This window comes from Hippopotamus amphibius, chromosome 5 (genome assembly GCF_030028045.1).
Source record: "Hippopotamus amphibius kiboko isolate mHipAmp2 chromosome 5, mHipAmp2.hap2, whole genome shotgun sequence".
NCBI lineage: Eukaryota > Metazoa > Chordata > Mammalia > Artiodactyla > Hippopotamidae > Hippopotamus > Hippopotamus amphibius.
The window spans coordinates 171,182,974-171,198,583 of record NC_080190.1 but is presented as its reverse complement, the minus strand read 5'-3'; the positions used below and the strand labels follow the sequence as shown (position 1 = coordinate 171,198,583).

The following is a 15,610-nucleotide window of genomic DNA, read 5'->3' as shown; positions in this document are numbered from 1 at the left end:
AAAAAAAATTAAACTTTTCTGCAAGGCAAAGAACATCATAAATAAGCCCAAAGACTCTGTCCGACTGTGGAGAGATATGTGCAGCTTATATCATATACAAGGAGTAATTTCCTTAATATATAAAACCACCTAGATATCTGGAAGAAAAAAAACTGATAGGTCAATAAAAAAATGGTCAAATGATATGAACACATTCTTCACAACCAAAAAGGTGAAATGGCTGCTTTTTTTGGTACCAGAAATCAGATTTTTGACTTGGCCTTTTAACCGTCCTCAGACACATCCCCCTCTATCTGGACCTTGTGCCCTAACCCTCCTCAGTCACCAGGTGTCTTCTGGGCCTCTGGAGTCAGAGCTGTATTGGTGACGGGTGTTGCTGAGATCCGTCCCTACGTTCTTGTGGATGTACCATTTAATTTGTAGTCACTCGGCATCTTTAAGGCATAATTAACACTGAAGAAAGACTTTGGCCAAAAGTGCTAATTAACTGGAAAGTAATGGTAAGGCTTTCATTTGTATGTTTCATTGACCTTAAGTAAACTGTGGGACTGGCCTCTTGGGGTATGAGCCCCAGCTGGGACCTGTGGTCCTGAACATTTGACTTATTAAGTGAATAACATCACAGCTGTTAATCTTGTGTCACGTCATAGAAATAGAGCAGAAGGAAATCTGTGGTGACAGATCCATTTGGGGTCTTTAGAAACTAGAGTTCTGTTTCTTAGATATATGAATCAGTTAGGACAGTGTACGGGGTGATTATTTCTCTCTGGCAATAGCCGAGTTAGAAATCATGGAACATTAGATTAGTATTAGGAAATTTGTATGAGAACTGGTGAGAACCTCAGGCAGTATCGGACATACGTCTCAGATTTTACAGATGAATATATTGAGGCCTAGAAAAAGGGCATGGCTTTTTGATTTATTTTGTTAAATAATAAAATTTAATACAGTAAGTTTTAATTACAGTAAATCATAACCCCACTTCTAAGACCCTGTGCGGAACCTGGGGACCCTGAGGCTCCACATTCGTCCCCAGACATAGGCAGCCTTACAATAGTATGGCCCACACTGTGACTTTGGAGTCTTCTGTTCTAATGTTTGCAAGTGACTTTGTGCCTAATAAGGAATCAGGATCAACTTCTAAAATCAACCTTAATGGGTGTAAGTTGCTTTCTGAAACATGCAGCCACGTTAATTGTACAGCCATCATGATATAGAATATGCTCATTATTGCCACAAGTTTCCCAGTATCCATACAGCTGCTCTGCTTTTTGTCCTAAAGAGTATCATTTTCTAACATCTCATGTACGTGCAAGCATATGGTGTATACTCTTCTGTATCTGGCCTCTTTCACTCGAAATAATGTTTCGGGGATTTTTGCATGTTGTATCCATCAGTAGTTTGTTCCATTTTGTTGCCGAGTCATATTCCATAAAATTCGTTTATCTAGTCACCTACCTCCTGTTGGACATTGAGGTTATTTTCAGCTTGGGATTAACTTGTACTATGAATAAAGTTTCCAGGTACATTTATATACATGTCTTGGTATGGATGTATGTTTTTATTTTTCATGGTAGGAGTTTCATTGCTGAATAATATATTAATTCTGTGTTTAAGTTTATGAGGAATTGCTTAGTTGTTTTCGAAAGTGATTGTACACTTTACATTACCACTAGCAATTTCTGAGAGTTCTAGTAGATTCCTTATGATTGTTTTTGAGTACATGACTATGTCATATATGAACAGATAGTTTTACTTCTTCCTTTCTGACATGCATGCCTTTAATTTCTTTTTCTTGCCTTATTGACTTGCCTAGGATCTCAAGTACAGTGTTTATAGAAGTAATGACAGCTATGTCCTTGCCTTATTTGGGAGTTTAGGGGCACAACATTGCTTATGATTAAGTATGGTTTTAACTGCAAGTTTTTCATGGGTGCACTTTGTGGATTGAGGATGTTCCTTTTTATGCCTAGTTTGCTGAGATTTTTAAAGAAATCATAAATAGGTTTTGAATTTTGTCAGTTGAGTTGATCATATGACTTTTCATTTTTTTGTCTGTTAATATGGTGAATTGACATTGATTTCCAATGTTAAACCAAACCTTGCGTTGTTAAGCTTACTTGGTTGTGATGTATTACTTATTTTAAATATTACTGAATTTGACTCGGTAATAATTGTCAGGGATTTTTACATCTAAATTCAGGAGGGATCTAGGTCTGTAGTTTTCTTTGTAAACTCTGCTTTTAGCATTTGCATAACACTGGCCTCATAAAAAGCCTGGGGACATTTTCTCCCTCTCTTTTCCGAAGGTGTTTGTTCAAACTGGTATTGTCTCTAACATTAAGTTTTGATAGAGTTCAGCTGGGAAGCCGTCTGAGCTTGGGGTTTCTTTTAGGAGGGTGTTTTAGTTTCTGAATCTAATGTTTTCACTTAGCAGGAGGTTCTTCAGGTCTCGTATTTCTTGTTGTTTCCATTTGGTAATGTGTGCCCGTTTTACCTGAGGTGTTGGGTCTGCTGGCACTAAATTGTTTGCACTCTTTCTTCATTTCCTTTTCATGTGTGCACAGTCTGCCCTGACACTCATTTTCATTCCCGGTGTGAGTAATTAGTTTCTCAATTCTTTTTCCCTTGATCAGCCTAACTTAGAGGATTGTCACTTTTATTGATAGTTTCACAAAATAGGTCTTAGTTTGAATGATTTCTTTATTCCATTATTTGTCCAATTTCTATGTAATAATTGCCCAGTCCTCCCTTCCTTGCCAGGTCATTGGCTCTTCCTCTCTAACTCCACACCAGATGCACACAGTCTTTTTTTTCTCCTGCATCCTCGTTCATAATAGGACACTTCTCCGTGATGTAATATGTCACAGTTGTCTTAGGTGTGTAGAGGCCTGTGTCTTCGACTAGACTTGAGCCCTCAGGGGTGGCAGTGTGTCTTCTGCCACAGTCCCTCACACTTAGTAGACACTCATTCAGGGTCGGTGAGTGAATGAGTGGGTGGCTGAGTGAATGAATGCTGTCATGAGCAGTTTGCATACATGGAAGAGAGTGGGCTGTGCAGCCATGCAGCTCTGCATCTGAACCCTGGACGTGCCCCTTCCTGGGTGTGTGGCCTAGGCCAGTCACCTAACTGCTCATTTGAGAGAACTGGACTTTCCTTGTAGGACTCTTAACATTAGAGCCCATGTGCAAAGACAACTTTGTAGGTGCTCAATAAAAGGTAGCTCTTGAAAGACCTTTACTTTTAGCTCAAATAATAAATTATATTGGTAGTATACCTAGAAAATAATTTTTCTTTAATTCTTTGCCCATTTCTGCTTTTTACAATAGTTTTCTCTCAAAGGAAAGACTGTCACATATTCTAAGAAGGGAAAGTCTTACGGCAGAGTAGGGCATTGTTTCTCCTTATATTTTGATTGAAATAAAGCTCGGACATTGTGTGTCTTTATTAGAGTATTCTAATTTTATGGGACTTGAAGAGCCTTTTTTTTTTTTTTAATCAAGGAAGAAAGGCAGTAATACTCAATTTTACAAAATTTTTCTGTGCTTGATTTTCATAAATTACACATTTCTCCCCATAATTATCTTTTCCTTGCTTCTCTACAGAGTAAAGAAACAGCCAATTCCAAGGAAATAGAAACACAGACTATTTCTTCTATGTTATATGGTGCTTGACCCTTATCTATCTCTGTGTATTTTTTGCTCACTTCCCAGGTGATTTCTACTGTGTCACTCCCAGGAGACGACTTTTAAGTTTACCTTTAAAAACAAAAAAGTGTGACTTTTTTGTTACTTCACAGATTTTGGCTTTTCAGGGCCATTATTGAGAATCTGTTTTTTCCTTGACCATCATGCCTGTGATTTGTGGAAGCTGCCATGTGTGTGTTCAGTGATGGATTGGCTTTATTTGTTTATTTATCAGTTAATTTATTCAGACACTCATTGACTCAACATTTTTGAACTTTCTGAGATCAGGGACCATACTGTGCTCATTGTTCTAAGCACAGATCCTGGCACTCAGAATGTACCCAGGAAGTAATTGAAAAGATGAGTGAAAGAATAGACCAAACAAATGAAGAGTCAGTTGGATTGAGGAGGTCATGACAGAAAGGTTTATTGCAGTGTGCATGTGAGGGATCTCGCCTTCTGCTCACAAACAGGGGTTTTCCAAAAGTATAAGACGTAAGACTGGCAATCCTTTGAGATGACAGTACAGTGCTTCGTGCTGTGGGGAAAGAATTTGGGATTCTGGTGAGACTAAAATATGATCCTTGAGTACTTTTTTAAAAATCTGTGTTTCATGGAGTCCTTTTAAAGTAAGATAGTATAGACTTCTTAATGGAGAAGGCATGGCTTTTGGGTGGCCATGAAGAGGAAGCAACACTGATACATGTTGAGGAGTGGTGGGAGGTGAGTTGGTGAGTTCCTCAGCACTATGCTGAAGAAACAATGAGCGTTTAAAATGGGACTGAAGGACTTGAATAGACCTTTCTCCAAAGAAGATACACAGATGGCAAGTAAGCATATGAAAAGATGCTCAACATCATTAGTCATTAGGGGGATGCAGATCAAAACCAAAATGAGATACCACTTCACCCCCATTAGGATGGTGATTATTTAAAAACATATCAAGCAAACAGGAAAAAAAACCAAGTACTGTTGAGGATGTAGAGAAATTGGAATCCTGGTGCATTGCTTGTAGGAATGTAAAGTGGTGCAGCCCTTGTGGAAAATGGTATAGTGATTCCTTAAAGAGATTAGATATAGAATTGTCATATGGTCCAGCAGTTCCACTTTTGGGGATAGACTCAAAGGAGTTGAAAGCAGGGACACAAACAGATACTTGTACACCAGTGTTGGTAGCAGCATTACTCACAATAGCCAAAAAGTGGAAGCAACCAAAGTGCTTGTTGACAGGTGAATGAGTAAACAAAGTGTGGTATATCCATTCAGTGGAATATTATTCAGCCTTAAAAAAGAATTAAGTTCTGATGTAAGCTACAACACAGAAGAACCTTGGCAGCACTCTGCTGAGGAAATAAGCCAGTCACAACGAGACAAAAATGCTACGATTGCATTTATATGAGGCACCTAAAGTAGTCAGACCCATGGAGACAGAAAGTCGAATGGTGGGTGCCAGGGGTGGGGGGAAGAGGGGATAGAGACTTTTGTGTAATCTGTATAGAGTTTCAGTTTAGGAAGTGAAAAATTCTGGAGATGGATGGTGGTGATGGCTATACAACAATGTGAAAGTGTTTAATGCCACAAAACTGTGTACTTAACAATGGTTAAGATGATCAATTTTATGTTATATGTATTTTACCATGATACAAAAAAATGTTAAAATAAATGGCATTGAAATCCATTTCCCATTTCTTCCTATTTTAAGCAACGTTGCCTTAGGGTATTGGATGGTGAGGTTGCAGAGGGAGAAAGGAATCTATTTAGTGAGTGCCTACTTGTTCTGCTACTTGGTTTTCTCACTGAATCTTCGTTAAAGTCCAGTGAAATAGATGTTAGTTTTTGTCCCCATTTAACACTTGAGAAACTGGGCTGAGAATGGTGAGATAATATGCCCAAGATCTCACAGAGTGTCAAGCTGAGCTTACCTACCCTCCACACCTGCTCTCCGTCCACTGTACCAGGCTGCCTTGCCTGTCTCTGGAATTTCTGTCCTCTGGCCTTCCCAGAGGAAAACCTTTCTCTACCTGGCATGCCTCTGACAACATGCACACACAGGTGGTTTTCTTTAGTTTTAAATAATTCTGTAGCTGTGGCTGCCTCCTTTTTGGAGAGGGGAAACGGGTCAATGAAAGCAATAACTGAGGGCTAAATGCTGTGTCTCGCCTGGAAAGCTTATTGAACTGTGACTCTCAAAGCACAGGGAGGAGGGCAGGCACCTGCTCTGCGGTTGGAAAGTGTGCCTTGCCTTGGCTCTTGCGTGTGGGAATGTGCTCAAGTCCCCACCGTGAACACATGGCTTTGAAACTCCTATTTGGCACTGTCGGCCCCAGACAATGCTCTGAGCTCACCCTTACTCTTCCTTTTCTGGAAAGTGCTTCCAGTAGGGTCACTGGTGACCAGCGATCTCCATTAGTGTGGTGGACACTTTCTCAGACCCTTTTTACGTGGCTTGGCTACAGCCATGGGCACTCTGGCTCTTCGCAAAGCTCTGCCTTCCTCGGGTTTCCATGACACCAGCCTTTTCTCTTGTCTCTTGTGCTTTTGGTGTCATATCTACAAAACCATTCCTAATCCACGGCCATGAAGATTTCCTCCTGTGTTTTCTTCCTAGAGTTTTATCGGTGAACTTTTAATGTAAAGGACCATATAGTAAATATTTCAGTTTTGCTGGCCACCTATGGTCTCTGTTGCATATTCTTCTTTGGTTTTGTCATTTGTTTTCTTTTACAACCTTTTAAAAATGTAAAAACTGTTCTCAGCTCCAGGGCATACAGAGCCAGGCTGCGGGCCAGATCTGGCCCATGGGCCACAGTGCGCTGATGCCCGTTTTAGGACCTTACGGGAAAGGCGGAGTCATTTTAGTGAGGAGCTGGGGTGAGATTTCCTGTTGCTATGGTTACTCTTGGTGCAGCCCAGGCTCCAGATTGTGCTGGGGGAAGAGGAAGAAAGTAGGGGCTGCTGAGGTACCAGGGGTTTTTCCCATAATGGTCCTCCCTCCTCAACCCTGAGCTCTCCCTGCCTGCCAGCAGCTGGCCAGGGTCTCTCCACACCTTCATGCCACCCCCAGAGGCTTCTTACCAGGTGGCTGCTAGGTCTGTGCCAGGAGCAGATAGGGCTCTCTGTTGTCCTTGGGCTGCCCCACTCCTAGGTCGGAGTGGTGCCCCCGAATCCTGTGTGGGGGCTCTTGGGGTCCCTGCCCCTCCCCACCATAGCAGCCAACCTCTGCCTGGTGTAGTGGTGGGCATTGTGTGTGAATGGGCTTCCCGCCTCCATCTCTAAGCAGTGCTGTAGGATCCTGGCCCTCCCTCCACTAGAACAGATCTCTAACCCTGTCTTTATGCCCTTGGCATTTGCTACCTCTCCTCCAGAAGCTTAAGATTTTGCTTTAGAGGAGAGAAGGATCTGGATGGGGTTGGGATGGGGGTAGGGGATTGGAGCTGGGGTTTCGGCTTCTTGCTTTTCCTGTGGTGGCCGCTGACCCCCTCCTCCAGGCCTGTACCACCCAGGGAGGCTCCCCCACACTTCTGCCCCTGCCGGTCCTGTGTGTGAGCGCCCAGGGAGGCCTTCGGAGGAGAGCCTGAAGTGGGTGGTACATGTCCTCAGGTCTGGGCTCCCAAAGGGTCTTCTTGGTAAGCACTTCTCAGGCTTTAGCCATTCATCAGTGTCTGAGCTGCTGCCTTCCTGCCAGCTTGTATGGTGGCTGCCTCTGTCCCTGGGGATATGTGTCCCCACCCTGTTCCTCCTCGTTGGCCTTCTGGCTACGTGGTTGCCCTGTGACCTTACCTCCATGGGTACGAGGAAGTGTCATGAGTTTGTAGCTTGTCGGTCAAACTCAGTGTTAGCCTGGGAGCCTTTCTCTAGCTCCTTGGTGGAATTCCCCCGCCGGCCCCAGCCTGATCTGTGTGTTTAAGTGACGCTGATTGAAATGCATTTTTCTCTCTGAAAGATGGTGCCAGGTGCCAGGTGAGAGTTGCCCAGTGATAATAGCCTTACCAGTTGGGATGATCTTCAGCCTTATCTGAGTGAAGCCTACTGGCTGCAGGAATGGTGATCAACTTCGGGAGTACTGACTTACCATTTTTTACATCTTTTTAGACCCTGGAAGCTATCCTGAACTTCAAATACTCCGGAGGCCCGGGCCACGTGGAAGGATATTACAGGAACCTCTCCCTGGGGCTGCATGTGGAAGTTGAACCATCTGTATTCTTCACACGAGTCAGTACTCTGCCAGCAACCAGGTAAATGCACATCTGCTCTTCGATCACCTTGTTCTCTAGAGGCTGACGCCACTGCATTCGGAATCCTGACCTTGGTGTCCATCTTGGTCCCACCTCTCATTGTTCCGAGTTGTTTAGCCTCCCTGGGTCTTTGTCAGAAAAACAGGCAGTGTAGAGAAATGCCCTTCAGTTAGGTGGGAGTGGGTGGGCTGTGCACCTCTCCCTGTCCTGTCGTAGGAACGCTGACGTCGCGTGTGCTTGCTGCGGTTGTCGTCATGCAGGGCACGGCCCCCGCTCGTTGTCCTGGGCTTGGTCCTCGCTCCAGCCTGGTTCAGCCCTCCTGTGAGCAGGGGCTTGGCAGATGGCTACTTGTCTTGGAGACTCCTGGAGGAGTCCCACATGTCTGTGTCACTTCTGGCGCCCCAGGAAGACTTTGTGGAGCCAGGCTATCCAGCATGTCGGGCCCCTTCGCAGAGCTCCTGGCCGTCTGGTGCGTGAGGTCATTTCTGCCCAGAGCACCTTCCTGCAAGATGCTTTCTCTCCTGATGACTTCTCCAGGCCTGGTCTTCCTTCGGGAGAAGGAAATCAGTTTGTACGTCAAACCCAGAAGTGGTCAGAGATACTAGAGGTTATTCCTCCCTTAAGTGGGAGAAGGACCCCACAGTCTGACCTATGGTGAGCTGGGAGTAATTGAGTCTGAAAGCACTGCATGGGACTCCAGCCTAATGGAGACCCTCTGGGTCAGATTCCTGCCCGGGTGGTGAGCAGCCTTTGGAAGGCAGGTCCTGATCGCCCCCGGGTGCTTCCACATTCTCATGTCCAGGGGTGCCTTACATCTCGGTGTGGGATGAAGTGGGCTGGGATTACTTATTTTTAATGGGGTTGAGGCTGCACTCACCTGTCTGTCCTTGACCGTTGGGAAGAGAACATCACGTGCAGCATCCCCCCCACCAGTGGGCTCTGTGGTCCACAGAGTATAGCAGAGGGATGTTAACGTCGATATAAAACTCCCTTTTAAGTGATACAGCTCCCAGAAGTAAGCGTAGCTTTAGTTCATAGGAAAGACTGCAGTCCCAGCCATTGGAGAATGGCTTCAGCAAGAATTAATGGCTTCGCTTGGGCTTTTCAGCATCACATTTCATCATCTATCACTTTTTCAATCCATAGAGTAATGGTCTTTCTTGCCAGCGCTCGTCTCTGTTTTGAATTTGTATAAAGCATCAAAGCACTTGCCGGCGGGAAGCTCTGGCCAGGATGCCTGCCAGGTTCTCAGGCCCTTCCTGGGTGTTCAGTCCTCTCCACCATAATCTCCTGCTGCCACTGCTCATATAAATAGGTCTTAAAAGCAGCACAGGTCATCACTGAGTTAGATTATTTTCGCCCTGTTGATATCTGGCTTCCATGCAGCTCTCAATGACAATTTAAGATGAGAACAATGTAGCTTGTGGTTTGGTGCACACACTCTCTGAGGAGTTGGTGGTTAGCTGACATGCTGCTTGGCTCCTAGTTACCCACCTGCTGCCCTCACTGTCTGTCTTTGGCTGACGTGTTTCTTTTCCCTGCTCTTGGGATTGAGATCTGATTTCCTCTAATCCTGCCTGTCCTTTCCTGCTAAGTCTACCTGGGCCCCAAATCCTGTGGGTCGAGCCGATGTCCTTGCATTCCATGGCACATCTTTGCCGTCTTTCTTTGGGACTCTGGAAATACTTGCCTACCCAGTCGTCCCCCCCCCCCCCCCCGCCTCCGGCCCTTCTCCTGCATCGTCCTGTAAATACAGATGTTCCCACGTCACCGTCTGGTTTAAAGATTTTCCTGTGCAATGAAGTTCAAAGTCCCCACACTGATATTCAAGGTACTTAAAATTTTGATCTAGACGTTTCTCTTCAGCTGTTTGTCCCCAGTCCCTCCTCACTTCATATGAAAGACACTTTGCTTCTCACCATCACGAGGATGTGTCAGGACAACTCACTGCAGGGTGCCTTTGCATGCCTCCTTTTCTAAAGCTGTTCTTTTTCTTAAAGTATCATTCCTTCACGTAACCTTTTGGAAAATGTCTGTTCACCGTTGATCTCTGTTACGTTTTTACAAAACTCTCCTGACCGTGACTGGGCATAGTTGGGGTTCTTCTGTGGGCCCCGCATACAGTCTTTGTATGTCTAACAAAGCACTTAGCAGACGATAAACCTTTACACCAACACCTCCAGCGTTGTAGATGCTATGTGAAGCACCCGCTGGGGTCAGACATGGACGGAGCATGGTCCCTGTGTTTTATCAGCCTGGTGAAAGCTCACTTGGCAACGATAATACTAGATGGAAACTCGTATCTACAGTAAGGAATGATGAATCCCCAAAATAAAGGGAATAGGTATAAGAGATTTTTTATCCTCACTTTTCAATTTCTTTAAAAGTGTACTGTCTAAAGAAGAAATGATAGCATTTAATTTTGTAGTGCATGTCATATAAAGTTGAATATGTTAAAAAAAAAGTGGCACAAAGGAATGGAAAAAGAGGGAGCAATGGACGTTTTTATATGCAAAATGTTGTATTATTTGAAGTTAGAATATAAGAAGTTAGAGACGCATGTTGTAAAGGCTGGAGCAATGACTTAAGGTATGGATATTATACCAGGAGAGATAAGACAGAATACTAAAAAATAACCCCCCAGAGGGGGAAGAGGTGGCAAGAAAGGAGGAGAAAAGAACCAGGAATGTATAGTTAAGTAGGAAACAAATAGCGGTGTAGTATACTTAAACCCATTGTACCAAGAATTACATTAAATGTAACTGGACTAAATGCTACATTTAAAAGTTGAAATTATCATACTGTATAAAAATACACAAACCAACTATATGTTTTCTATAAGAAACTTGCATTAAATATGCACAGTTTAAAAGCAAAAAGATGGGGGGAAAAGGCATGGCATGCAAATAATCATAAGAAAGTTGGCATGGATATATTATCAAATAAGTAGACTTTCAGGAGAAAAAGAGAGAGTAAGTGGATAATTTGTAGTGATAGAAGGGTCAGGTCAAGAGTGGCTGACAATCCTAAATGCAAATGTACTTAGAAACATAACTTCAGAATAAAATCGATATGTGAAGGGAGAGATGAAAAACACACAATTATAGTTGGTTATTTCAACACTTTTCTCTCAGTTTTTGATAGAACAAGGAGACAGAAAATTAGTAAAAATATCAAAGGCTTGCACAGTTCTAGTGAACAACTCCAGCTAACTGATGTCGTAGAACACTAGTCGCTTATGCTGGAAGTTGAATGGCTTAGAGTCAGTGGTAGAAGTGTCCGTGTTACATCAAGAAGAGCAAAAAGTACCCGGAATAAACAGAAGAAAAAAATAATAAAAAATGAAATGAAACAATAATATGTAAAGTAAATGGAACCCAAAATCAATTCTTTGAAAAAATTAATGAAGTAAGTAAACTAGAGCCAGGGAGATCAGAATTTTAAGAAAGAGAGTGAACATACAAATTACTAATAATGAGAATGAAAGAGGGGGCATCCCTAGATTCTGCAGACATTAAAAGAATGATAAAAGTGTACTGTGAGAAGTCATATTCCAATAAATTTGACAACTTAAATGAAATGGAAAAAATTTTGAAAGACATGAATTACTAAAGTTGGTATAAGAGAAAATAGAATCCCTGCGATAGTCATATCAGTTAAAGAGTTTAATATTTAGTTTTAATCAATTAATTAGTTTTAATTCTTTTTTAATATAAATTTATTTATTTATTTATTTATTTATTTATTGGCTGTGTTGGGTCTTTGTTGCTGCACACGGGCTTTCTCTAGTTGCGGAGAACAGGGGCTACTCTTTGTTGAGGTGCGCAGGCTCCTTGTTGCCGTGGCTTTTCTTGTTGCGGAGCACCGGCTCTAGGCATGTGGGCTCCAGTAGTTGCGGCACATGGGCTCAATAGTTGTGGCTCACAGGCTCTAAAGCACAGGCTCAGTAGTTGTGGCACACAGGCTTAGTTGCTCCGCAGCATGTGGGATCTTCCTGGACCAGGGATCGAACCTGTGTCCTCTGCATTGGCAGGCGGATTCTTAACCACTACACCACCTAGGAAGCCCAGTTTTAATTCTTAATTAAAATTTTTCCATGAAGCAAAGTTGAGGCTCAGATGTCTTCACTGTGAAATACACGAAGCTTTTAAGAAAGAAGCAATATCACTTTTACAAAATCTCTTGCAGAGAATAGACAGGAAAGGAACACTTCCAACTCCCATTTTAATACTAGCTTCACTCTGATGCCAGGCAGACAGAGACATTATGAAAAAATAAAACTTTAGACCATATCCTCATATACATATAATTGTAAAAACTTGAAACAAAATACTAACACATCAACTTTGGTAGCGTATAAAAAGGATAATGCAACATGACCAATTCAGGCTTAACCCAGCAGCACAAGGTGGTTTTACTTATCAGAGAATCAGGCAGTATTATTTACCATATTAGCAAAATAAAGAGAAAAATCATTAGATCATGTCTCATTTTTCTTCAGTGATGACGAAAAGTCATTTGACAAAATGCAACACTTACTTATGATTGAAACTCTCAGTAAGTTAGGCTTAGAAGAGAATGGCTGCAGCCTGGTAAAAGGCATCCACAGAACCCTACAGTTAAATACTGATAGTTAACACTGTACTTAATAGTGAAAGGCTGAGTACTTTCTAAGATCAGGAGCAAGGCAAGTATGCATGTTCCCCACCCCTAAAGAAATTATTAGAACTAATAAGTTAGCAAGATTGCAGGATACCATATTAATATTCAGAAATTAATTGTATTTTTATATACTAGCAACTAATAATTTATAAATGAAAATTTGAAAATATTGTACATATTATAATAAAAATATAAAACACTCAGGGGCAAACTTTTTAAAGTATGACTTTTATCTGGAAAATGACATAGCACAGTTAAGGGAAATAAAGAAGACTTAAATAGTTGGGGAGAGATACCATGCTTGTTGATTGGAAGAGTCAGTTATTGCTAAGATACCAGTTTCTCCATGTTTGATTATAAATTCAATGCAGTCCCAATTAAAATCACAGCAGAATTTCCTTTGGTGGGGTGTAGTAATTGACAAGCTGTTTTTAAAATTATTTCAAAATGGAACAGATTATTGCCAATAGAATTGGCAAATGACTTGACAAAAGAACAAAGTTGGAGGACTTAGGCTATACGATTTTAAGAGAATGCAAAGTTACAGTAATCAAGAGAGAATGCTGCTGTCGTAAATACAAAGAGATCAGTGGACCATCTCTTGTGGTCCAGAAATAGACTCACTCATGTATGATCAATTGATCGTATGACCAGCAAGGTGTGAAAACAGTTTCATGTGGAATGAAAATCTTTTCATCAAATGATGCTGGAAGAACTGGGTATATATGTGGTGGGGAAAAAAGAACTTTGATCCATTCGTCACATCCATGCAAAAACTTCATTTGAGACAGATTCTGGAAAAAACGTTAACTATAAACCTTCTCAGAGTAAAAGTGGCAGAGTGTCTCTGTAATGTGGGGGCAGAGATTTCTCAGATGGGGTGAGAAGCTACTACCCATAAAATACAAAGTTGATAAGATAGTTTTTATCAAAATTAAAACCTTCAGCTCAGCACAAAGCAAGCTCTGTAGTGGGAGAAAATATTTATGTTTGTGCGACAAAGGTCTGCATCCAACGTGTATTGTGAAGTCCTAAAAATAAATACCAAAGAGACAAATAAAAAATTGGCAGAATATTTGAACAGATATTTCATAAAGGAAGGTATACTAATGCCCCATAATCACCTCAAAGTGCTCAATGTTGTTTATCATCAGGGAAGTGAAAGTTAAAACCACAATTAGACACCACTGTAAACCCTCTAATGTGGTTACAATTAGACTGACAACACCAAGTGCTGGTCAGGATGTGCAATAACCAGAACACTGAGGAACTGCTTCTGGGAGTGTGAAGTGGTACAGCCACTTTAGAAACGGGTCAGGCAGCTTCTCACTAATTGTAGCATCTCCCCCGCCCAGCGTGATCCACAGATGTTTATGTTAGAGAAATGAAAATTCACATCCACTGAAAGACTCCTGCAAGAATTTTCATAACAGCTTTATTCATATTAACTCCAGACGGGCACGAGCTCCAAATGCCCGTCAGCAGATGAATGAATAAACAATGCGTGGTCTGTCCGCACGGGGGAATATTACTCAAATACAAAACTGCTGGTGTGCGCAGCAGCGTGCAACAAGGTCGAAATCATGGTGCTGGTCAGAGGAATCTCATCACAGAGGAAGTCACACTGACTCCATTTATAGCAGTTTCTAGAACAGGAAAAATATATATTTCATTGTATATAAAAAAATTTTGCTCCAATATGAAAACATGTATACAGTTGAAGAGAGACCTGAGTTTTACTGGAGAAGTCTGGGAAGGCATAGAAAATGAAACATTGTCCTAATTGTTGAAGAATAAGCAGGATTTCACCACCCATTCACTGGGAGGGTTTGGGGAGTGTTGCTGACCTTGAGTTTGGATTCTGAGCCCTGTGAATCCTGGTGCCTCCAGGCCTGGCACCTTTGGTCCCACAGTAGGGCCATGTGAAGACTTAAGGGATGAGTGCATGACTAGATGTAAAATACCAAGACTGTGTTTATTCAGGCATCTCTTTGTGTAAAAGGCATGACTTTTTTTCTTTTTAAAAATATTTATGCTCTGGTTTCCTTATAGACCTGTATAAATTGTGTGGCCTGAAATACAGCAGAATTATGCATTTGATCTGCACTTTGTTGAAGTTGATGTGACATGGGTTTTATTGTGGATGCATTAGTTTTTGTCTTGCTCACAAGTGAAGATTTCTCTTCTAGCATCATGCCATCTTAGAGTCAGGCATCCCCAGGTGGCCTGGAGCAACATATTTGCATCACAGATGAGGCCCAGAGAGGCTGTGTGCTTTTCCCAGGGTCTCACAGCTTGCTGGTGACAGACTGGCTTCCAGATACCCCGACTGCAAGGCCTCTGCAGCAGAGATGGCTGGATGACCCTACTCATGTTAGGTGGAGTCTTTATGGAGATTCATGCTGACTTTGGTGCAAAAAGAAGCCATACGTACACCAAAAGATAACTTTATTGCTGGAATAAACAGAATCATATACCCTATTCTGAAACCAAAATACCAAGGGATATTAAGTCATTTGCTCCTAGGATGGTTTGTATATCTGCTCCTCTCAGTAATATTGATGATTTATGCAGTTTTTCTCATTGATGGTCTTTTACCGATAGAGTTCTAGAAGAGACGTGGAGGGGCGCGGGGAGGGAAATCCTGTTTATTCAGGACCCACTCTCTTCTGTGGTGTGTCCCAGGTCTGCCGTGCAGCGTCCCATTTAAACTCCAGAGAACCCTTTGAAGTCAGCATTGCTGTATGGAGATGTTAAATAATGCACCCTGGGTTGCACATTAATGAGAAAAATATATAATGTGAATTATGGCCTTCTTGGCACCAAAACCCATGCTTCCTGCCACATGTGCTCTGAACAGGGATTCCAGAGACCCGGGTTTCCCTGCCCCCGCTGTGTCTTTGGAAGCTTCTCTGTATCTCTCCCGGCCTCAGCCCTCCTGTCCCTCACTGGAGTGATCACTGGCTCTGCTCACCTCATGGGGGATGAGAGAATCAAATTAAACAGTAGAGGGGCCAGTGTTTTCT

General features: G+C 42.3%; 1 protein-coding gene across 4 annotated transcripts in view; it reads left to right on the top strand.

Moving 5' to 3' along the window:
- TRAPPC9 (trafficking protein particle complex subunit 9) overlaps positions 1-15,610 on the top strand; it is a 490,667-nt gene that overhangs the window by 294,753 nt on the left and 180,304 nt on the right. For all 4 annotated transcript variants that reach the window (XM_057735071.1, XM_057735068.1, XM_057735069.1 and 1 more), the window contains one exon: positions 7,780-7,922. In XM_057735071.1, coding sequence (XP_057591054.1) covers positions 7,780-7,922 — 143 coding nt within the window. The remainder of the gene's footprint in view (positions 1-7,779; positions 7,923-15,610) is intronic.